This window comes from Lacerta agilis, chromosome 2, assembly GCF_009819535.1.
Source record: "Lacerta agilis isolate rLacAgi1 chromosome 2, rLacAgi1.pri, whole genome shotgun sequence".
In the NCBI taxonomy this organism is placed as follows: Eukaryota; Metazoa; Chordata; class Lepidosauria; order Squamata; family Lacertidae; genus Lacerta; species Lacerta agilis.
This window is the reverse complement of record NC_046313.1, coordinates 61,737,959-61,747,284: the sequence shown is the minus strand read 5'-3', so window position 1 is coordinate 61,747,284 and position 9,326 is coordinate 61,737,959. Positions and strand designations below refer to the sequence as shown.

Sequence of the window (9,326 nt, the reverse complement as noted above, 5' to 3'; positions counted from 1 at the left end):
GGGCGACAGAAGTCCATGGGAACTGCGGATTCCCAACTAAGGTGCTTGCGAAACACGAAGATCTGCGGGCCTCTACCAAGCGCAACGCTGCTGGTAGGTAGTGATGGAATTCTACCTATACACTTTGTACACGCATACTGTACATTCGTGGACACTGGGGGTGGCTTACAGCAACACAACATACCAACGATATGCTGGACTATTTCTCAGGGGCGCGTGGGACCTTGGCATAGCCTTAACGCTGACATTTTAGGAAGCCTCCTTAGAAGGAGGCGAGTCCCACTGAGCTCTGTGGGGCTTACTCCTCAGTAAGGCTGCAAGGCCACAACCACTTGGAGTAGCTTCTAGGTAGACTAGGGCTGCACTGCAGATACGCTTTGGATCGGACCACATGTCAAAGACAGGCACTCAGGGATCTTTATTCATTCATCGGTCCTCAAAATCTACTCTTTTTTCCCCAAAGCAAAGTGTTTGGTGGTGGGTGCCGCTAGTCTGCCAGGGCTCCGACTCCGCAGGTGGTCCTAGAGCACCCTGGTTCTGGCTATATCTTGCCGTCGTTCTCAACCGATCCGGATCAAAGCGATCTTGAATGCAGTTCCTCGGAAGCAATGTCCAGGGAAATCAGCCGGGACTGGACTTCCAAGGAAACTCTTGCAGAGTTTATAAGGAGCGGAAAGTTTTCTTTCCCGAGCCCGTCCAACAGTAAATAGAGCTTCAGGGAGCAGGAACCTACCTTAGAACCGAGGCCTGTTGCCAGCCCCGATCCCATGTCTGTTTTCTCAGAAGGAAGTCGTGCTACTTTCCGCGGTAGATAAGTGCGCAACCTCAGGCGGGCTTTCATAATAACTTCCGCGGGATTTTCTTCCAAGTAAATACGCCAGGGCTGGGAGGGCGAATGTGGTTGTGCTCACAAACCCTGGCGCCGTGTGCTTGATGGTGGCACTCGGAAGAAATACCGTAACCACACACCTTTTGGGGCAGATTGACCACTGAGAAAGCTGGACTGGATGGGCCTTTGGCCGGATCCAGCAAGTCTCTTCTTAGGTGTATGCCACTGAACTGAAGGGGGCAGACCATAGGACCCGGGAGGCTAGGGTTCAAATGCCCACTGGGCCATAAAGCTCACCGGGTGACCTTGGGGACACGGTGGTTGTGGGAGCGGGGAGAACCACGCAGACCAGCTTGTAAGCTCCTTGGAGGAAAAGGTGGGCTGGGAATGCCATAAATAACCCAAAACTGCAATACTGTTTCTATGCACTACGAATGTGGTCGAGGTCGACGCCTCTTGGGTCTTGGGCGTGGGGGGGACGGACTGACTGAGCCAGCCTCCTTGAGCCTCAGGGGCAAAACCACTCCGTCCCGCGTTCGCTTCCTTGCTTGCTTGTGTGCTTATGCGTGCGTCTCTCTCTCTCCTCCCCTTCACCGCAGCGTGACATCAAAGAGCCCACCGCTGCATAAAGGCTGGCCGAGTTGCTGGCGGCAGAGCAGGAGGGCTGAGGCGAGCGCGGCAGGGAAGGAGCGCGCCGCTGGACCACGCAACTTGGACGGCGCGCCCGCAGCGTGGGCACCCCTCGGGGCCGAGCCCCCCATGGCTTCTTCGTAGCGCCGGAGACCCGGGGGCGCCGCCGTCGCCATGAACGTGGTGGGGGGCTACCAGGGCCACCCCCATCCCCACCACCACCCGCACCACGGCGCGCTGCTCCACCCCCACCACCCGCACCACGAGCCGTTCCTCTTCGGGCCGCCCGCGCCGCCGCCGCCGCCGGCCCCCGGCCGATGTTTCCCGCCGGCCGAGCGGCCCTTCGCGCAGGGCTGGCTGCTCAGCGCAGCCTCCGACCTCTCCCCACCGCCTCCGCCTCCTCCCGAGTTGGTGTGCGCAGCAGCTGCGGCAGCGGCTGCAGCGGCCGCCGGGCTGGGCTCGTCGGCTTCGCCCGCCTCGTCGTACGGCGGCAGCCCGTCGGAGCTGGGCGGGCGGCTGAGCGCGGCGCGCCGTCGGGGTGCGTCTTCGTCGTCGGCGCCCGGAGCGCCTCGCAAGGAGCGCCGCCGCACCGAGAGCCTGAACAGTGCCTTCGCCGAGCTGCGCGAGTGCATCCCCAACGTGCCGGCCGACACGAAGCTGTCCAAGATCAAGACACTGCGCCTGGCCACCAGCTACATCGCCTACCTCATGGAGGTGCTGGCCAAGGACGGGCCGGCCGCCGAGGGCTTCAAGGCCGAGCTCAAGAAGGCCGAGCCCCGCGACGCCAAGAGGAAGCGCGAGCAGCCGGTAAGGGCCCGCGCGAAGGCGCTCTGCGCACGATCAGAGGCGCCCTCCCCTCGAACGGGAGGAGCAGGGCAGAAAAGTGCGTCTCCAGGTTCTAGACGTAGCGGGATGAGTGGCGGCTCCCTATAAGGGGTGGAAACAATACCTTTGTTTCTGTACAGGCTTTAGGGCAGCTGCAAGGAGCGTAGCCATGGCCGAAACTTAGAGGCGCGGGGGCTAGGGGTGGGGAAAAGACTCTGCTCAATTCCAGGGAATTGCTACTCCTGCCCCTTCACCTTGGAGCTCAGCCGTCCCATCGCTGAGGGGAGGAAAAGGCACATTGGAGAGGCTCTCTTCTTGGCCAGGTGTGACCACCTGAGCGAGCCTGATCCCGCTCCCACTGGCTTCCGCTTCCGGAGAGTGGACCTCTCTGCCCCATAACATGCGCCCCTTCCCCAATTCCAGGTCTTCCTCTCCGGGCCTGTCCCACATTAAACTTCAGGTAAGAGGCTCATGTGATGTAATGGTGCTACAGTTAAAGAATAGCTATCCCAAACAAGGATCTGTTTTTCTCTGAGGCTGATTTCCTCGGTTGGGGTAACTAGAGCAGAGGCCTGAACATCGCAGAGGGGTATGGAAGGAGCCCCACCCCTCCTGTGTGTAGAATTAGGCTGGCAGGCTATAGAGCCCCTCGGAATCATTGGCAAGTCTCTGCTTGGTTTTTTAAAATGATTCCGGCCTGGAGCAAGAGAGAAGTGAGCTTGCTTTTTCTATGTGTGTGTTTAAGATGGTCTAGTATTTTGTTGGATATCAAGTCCACTGACGCCCACGGAAGTCCAAGTGAATAGGGTAAGGAAGAGCCCTCCTTTAAGAAGAGTGGAGTGGATATTAGGGTGGCAAGTTGGGAAAAGCTTCATTTGCTGTGCGGTGGGTTTGGGAGATGGAAAGACTAATTAGAGATGACATTTGGTGGCCTGAGTAGCCTACTTAAACCTCAATTATTAAATCAGAAGAACACAAGAAAAGCCCTGCCAGATCAGACCCAAGGCGTCTCTCGTCCAACATCCTTGTTTCTCACCAGATGCCCCTGGAAAGCCGAGCAGGAGAGCAAAACAGCTCATTCTTGCTCTGGCTCCCCAGCGACTGGTATCTAGAGGCGTGCCAAGGAAAGCCTAGGCCTCTGGCCTTTGGATTTAAATGAGCCCTTCTGCACTGGTGTGTGGGGTGGGGGTTTCTTCTAGACTAAGCAACAAGCAACATTCAAAGGAGGGCTGTAGCAATCTGCACGTTTGATACCCACCCAATCTGAACATAGCTGTCAACTTTTTCCTTTTTTAAAAAAAGGGAAATTCCCTTATTCCGAATAGGATTCCTCGCAAGAAAAGGGAAAAGTTGACAGCTATGAATCTGAAGCCCTTTGTCCCACAAAACAGAGCTTCTCATACCTACCGTATCCCTTGGTGGACTCATCCTGCCGGTCGTGTCTGAATCAAGGCCATAAAGACTGTGTGGGCAAAAGCGTTCGGCAGTCCCAAGTTCGAGACCTGGGTCGGTGGATCTGTGCCCCCCCCCCAACTGATGCTTTGTCCGCGAACTCCGTTGCATGGAATGCATTGCATGACATTTTAGATGGAGCAAGGAATGAACGCAGAATGGGACACTGTGGCAGGCAATATTTCAGGAGAAGTAATGTGGGACTCTGGAGCCTCTCTCCCCGACCCCCTTCCTAATGTGCCAACTGCCGTGGAGATCTCAATCTCTCGGGGAAAGAAGGTCGATTATTTCACTGCATTGCATGCCTTCCGAACTTCATCCGTCAACAGATCAGCTCTCTAGGCAGGGGAATGGGAATCGCTCGCTCCCCTGTTTCAAGACCACGGGGGAATTGCTCTTGGGGTTCTCTGAGCTATGGTCATGTATAATAAGTAACCGTCTGTAACAAATGTTCCCTGCGTCCGCCCTGCAAGCGCCCTTTTTAAACTTGACTCTGGCCTAGGCCAAGCCTTTCGGCTTTGCTAACGGTCTGCCCTCGGCCCCCTGTCGCGCAATCCCCGACATCGCGTGATTTAGGATGGCAGCCTTAGGCCTCCATCCATCCTTCACGCGTCTTTGGAAGCGTGCACTTGTACATACTTCTGAGTAGACAAGCGTGGGCTCGCGCTGCACGTGAGTCATTCGTTCTCTTGGTTTGATTTCCCTTTAGCGTGGATGTGAGACGATGGAGGACAGAGCCAGGCTGAGCTGAGTGAGGGCGGTCATTTCTTGCAAGTGTTGTCCCCAGTTCTGCATTCTGCAAGACGCGCCCTTCCTTCGCGAGAACTACTCCCTTGCACGGAACGTTCTTTGCCGGAGGGAGAATCGGAATCCGACCTTGGATGAACGAGCTATCCAAATGTCGTGGTTGCGCCGCCTTTCTTTACACCCCGAAATAATATATATTAATTACTATGGTTAAAGGAAGCAGACCTAGAATGAAAAGAATGACGAAGCCCGTTGCTTGAGGTTATGACCGCGAGTTAAAGCGGCGAGATCGCCCGCAGCCATCTTCCTCACGTAGCAAAGCGGCGCTTCTTTTAGGTGCAGGTTTATTTTTAAACATGCCTCGCTGCGAGAAAAGTGTTTGGAACTGCGCTTTCTCTAACGTTAGAAGTGAGTGACTCGTCTATTGTGCTGTCCGAGGAATGTTTTTCTAAAATAGCAATTTTGTTCTTCCGGCGTGAATGCATCTGAAACAACGCCATCCGCGCACAAGGGAGTTACATTGTTGCGCAAGCAACAGCAGGCATGCACTGACATACTAGTGTTACCTCTCACAAGAGTATAATAACGGTGACAGTGGTTGCACAATGAGCAGCCTATTCTGCAAGTGCAAATGACGCATTGGAACTGGATTTTCTGCAAGATTCAACACAAGGCTTCTGCTAGCAGTCTGTTTTCTGCGCTAGCAGCATTACACCATAGGAAGGTTTTCAGAAGTAGTAACATTTTTCAAGGGGGAAATGGGGAGGGAAAGCCCTCAGCAGACTGTTGAGGCAGAAGCGGGAGGGAAATGGCATGCCCTGTGAACGGCCATGGCTGGCTGGCTGGCAGGCAGGCATCTTGGACAGGACGTGCAACAGGCCCCGCTTGTTCCGATCCACAAGTTATCCTTTTGATTTCTATTCGCTGCCCTAGTGTTAAGCAGCTGCGTAAAGACCTCGAGGCAACCCAACGTTATTCGCGGGCTGGTTGTGGGGTCGCAGGAGCTTCTTCCTGATTGCAAAGCGGCGCTCTCCTCTTAAGATGTTACCCAGGGTTGCCGGCGACTAACCTTTACTCAGAGCAGACTCACTGAAATTGATGGCCATAACTAACTGAAGCCAAAACAAAATCAAAAATTCTTTCCAGTAGCACCTTAGAGACCAACTGAGTTTGTTCTAGGTATGAGCTTTCGTGTGCATGCACACTTCTTCAGATACACTGAAGCTTTCGTGTGCATGCACACTTCTTCAGATACACTTCAGATACACTTCTTCAGATAACTGAAGCCAATCAGCTTCAATGGGTGTACTCTGAGTAAAAGTGCGTTCAGTAGTCAGCGGCTCAAAGCGCTTTCTCTTCACTCCGCAAGTTGGCCATCGAAGACAGCTGCAAATTCTATGCAAGCTTCCTTGGAAGTCCAATTGACTTGCTTCCGAGTAGACACGCGTAGGATCTGGCGGTAGAAAAGTCCCAGTAGGCCTACTTTTGGAAAGGGCGGCCGAAATGAAATGGCCAACTTTTCTTTCTTTTTTCCCCCTTTTCTCCAGTCCCAGGCCAGGAACCGCATCCTTTTTGGAAGATCGGACTACAACAAATAGTTTAAAAAAAGAACAACCCGGTGGGGGAATGTTGAATGTGCCCCACACCCCTGGAAAGATAGGGAAGATGCAGTGGAGCCTGTCAAATATTGCGCCGCTACTTAAACACCCCACATCCCTTTTAAAATGGCATGTAACTTTCTTGGCCCAGTCCGTCTCTAGGGACGTTCCGTTGATACAGGTCTTTTTCTTGGCGCCTCTTTCGCTAGTTTGCATAGATTTTTTTATTATTATTCTGGGGCTCAAGAAGGTGGCATAACGCAAGAAATTGTTTCAAAATCCTCCAGGAGCGATGAAAGGCGCCGAGGCAACTCCCGACTTCATTTCCTCATCTCCTGTTCCCCTTTCTGGCGAGATTTAAAAATGCGCCATCGAATTGCCAGAGCTGTTTAGAACTGTTAAGATCATTTGAATGTGGGTTTTGGGGTGGGGTAGGGCGAGCAGAGAAAATTTTACACAATCTGGAAGGAAGGGGGAGGAAATAATAATCCCGTATCTTCGCCGTTTTGGCTGCAGTTGCTTCCCGTGGAAAAAACAAAACACAATTTCTCCGCGCAAAGCCAAGGCGCAAGGAATAAATACGCACACGAGGTTAATTGGGACCGCTCCAAAATACGCCGTGGAAGAGTTTCCTCAACAGTACTGTAGTGGTCTTTCCCCCTTTTTCTTTTAATGGAAGCTTCTCCCCAATAAAATAGACCAGCAAGGGCTTGGGGGGGGCGCTGTTCGGCAGACCACACGTTCCTGCCGCCAGCAGAATACAACCCACCCAAATCTCGACCTCCCCCCAAAAGGAAACCCTCCGAAATTGAACTGGAGCGAACCTGGTTCGGCTGTCCTGAGGCTTCCATTTATTTATTTTGTATGCTAATAGATTTCTCTCTTGCTCTTCAGAGTAAATGCATTCAGGCCATTTCAACCCACCCTTTTCTGGAAGTGTAAAAATGGAGGAGGGGGGAAATTGACGGCGAGCCGTTTTACTGCTCCTGCTTTTAAAGAGGCTCTGCGCTTCTTTTCCGTCTCTCAATGACGGCGTTTGGCCGATCAGTTTTCGATACTGTTTCAATACAGAAAAGTATCAGGCCATAGAAACATTAATCGAATTCGATCTCAGCTGCCATCACCATCATCATCGTCGTCATCATTCAAAATTTGTATTGTAATATAATTCCCAATCTCTATTTCCTCCATTCCCCGTCCTGGTTTGGATTCCCCTCTCCATAGTTAAAAGAAGGCGCTTAATCAGTGAAAAATAAATAAAAAAGTAATAAAAAAAGGAAAAGGGGAAAGGGATTCATTCATCTTTATTCCTTTGCGTTCGCTGTCGCTGAGGGGAGATAGAGGAGGACCGGATTTGAAAATAAATAATAACTAAATGACCGAGTTGCAAATACTTCCCAACAAGGGTAAATAAATTAGCATCTGCAAAGTTTATACTATTCAAGAGCCTGTATAAACCCCGCGATTTATTTATTCGGTCCCGTTGCCCGGAGTTTTTTTTTCGCGGAGCGGCATCGGCAATTAAAAGACTCATAACCGCCGTAATTTAGTAGAGGGCTCCGACGTATTTACCAAAACGCAGCCTCCTATATTTATAAAAGGGCTGCAAATAGAGACTGAAATTTATGGCCTTCCGCCTGATTATCTAATACTCATAAACAGATGAACAACTCCGGGGTCTTCTTTACAGCCTTCCGGGAGAAATTTACAAACAGTGGCCTCGTGGACGGCAGGAGGGCTCGCCACGCAAACGCCTGCCTACCTTCCTTCCTTCCTTCCTTCACTTGCCGGGCTCTCTCCTCTGCCTTAGGCACGCACGACCCCACCAAGACCAAGCGGTTTGCAAGCCCCTCCGTTGATTTGCGTTGCAGAGGCAGGAGCTGGCGCCGCTTGCATCGCCTGCGAGGACTGTTAAGCGCGCTTCGCAGGGGCCGCGTTGGGCCTTTTAGGACAATCGATATGATTAGTAGTAAAGGTAAAGGGTAAAGGGACCCCTGATGATTAGTAGTAGGATCCACTTATTAGGGACGGAGCCGCCCTTGAGCACGAGGACCTAGGGAAGGCAGTCCAGGCGCCCTCCTATAGCGTACTTTCTCAAGAGTAACACTCTTAGGATGGCTCCCCTCTACATTTCCCTGCTTTCTTTTCTTCTGGTGATGGTGCTGATTAAAGCGTAATGGAGATTCATTCCCTCCTGGTTTTTTTGTGTTTTTCTCTTTTCTCCCCTCCCCTCTCCCCCTTGCAGCAAACCGAGGGCTATTCTCACGCTTTAGGCCACGGAGAAAAACGGCTTAAGGGCAGGACTGGCTGGCCTCAGCAGGTCTGGGCGCTGGAACTGAATCAATGAATGAAAGCAGGAACGGTTTCCAGAGAACCGACTCCACCAAGGTGGCTGGGAGGAGGACTGCGCGCGCGCGCCCAGGATGGGGGACCCTGTTCTCCCTGGTTGGTCTCTGCCCCATCCCTCGCGCACCCCAAATCCCCAACACTCAGAAGGAGAGAGAGAGAGAAATCGTCCGCGACCCGCTTTTTTGTTTGTTTCCGTCTGCTGATCCGCCCTCTCCTTCGCAGCCTTGGAGCGGGGAGCCGGCGGCCGCCTCAGTGAGGACGAGGATCATGTGCAATGTGGAGGCTGCAGAAGAGGGAAGGGGGGGGGGGAGGCGACGGGAGGGTCCCACACGCCTGAGAACGGAAAACTCCCCCTTCCCTGAAGCCAGTAACTCGCTGGCTTGACAGCCTGGCAAGGACCTGGATGTCAAACGATGGACTGTCTGCGCCGTCGGAAGTCAGGCAGAAAGAAACCTTGCCGGGAACCCGCGCGGGATATCGCGTCGTCTAATGTCTGTTTTGAATGTCTCATGGAACCAGGGTGCCACAGATGTAGATGTGTGTGTGTGTGTGTGTGTGTACCGTACACACACACATATATAGCTATATCACGTGGGATTGTGTGCGGACCTGAAAGGGATCTTGTGTTGCACAAAGAAGGTGGAAGGCCCGCCAGCCGATCCTGACTTGAGAGTGATTTCCATTGCAGTCGTCGGTGGGATTTGCTGTCAAGCCATTGCTGAAGGGTAGGCTTGAGGGAGTGGGGAGTGGGAGGGGGGACGAGGAGAAGAGAGGTTGTTAATCCGATTTCATCACAATTTAGGCTGCAGCCCGAAACATCCTGGTCATAGTGCGGATCCCATGGAACACTAGGAGAGCTACTTCGAAGTACACCGCTCTATTAACGCCATGCCACT

At 52.9% G+C, this 9,326-nt stretch overlaps 1 protein-coding gene across 1 annotated transcript; it reads left to right on the top strand.

The window, feature by feature from the left end:
• Positions 1-1,384: 1,384 nt before the first annotated feature.
• Positions 1,385-8,722, top strand: HAND1 (heart and neural crest derivatives expressed 1). The gene is made up of 2 exons (XM_033140344.1): positions 1,385-2,266; positions 8,327-8,722. The coding sequence occupies exons 1-2, from the start codon at positions 1,634-1,636 to the stop codon at positions 8,426-8,428; spliced, it is 735 nt and encodes a 244-aa protein (XP_032996235.1). The 5' UTR covers positions 1,385-1,633; the 3' UTR covers positions 8,429-8,722.
• Positions 8,723-9,326: the final 604 nt, after the last annotated feature.

What these genes read in the sequence shown, in the direction of transcription:
- HAND1 (XM_033140344.1), top strand. Translation starts at nt 1,634, where the DNA reads ATGAACGTGGTGGGGGGCTACCAGGGCCACCCCCATCCCCACCACCAC. An exon ending in AGAGGAAGCGCGAGCAGCCG is followed by an intron (nt 2,267 to 8,326) that starts GTAAGGGCCCGC and finishes TCCCCCTTGCAG; the next exon opens with CAAACCGAGGGCTATTCTCA.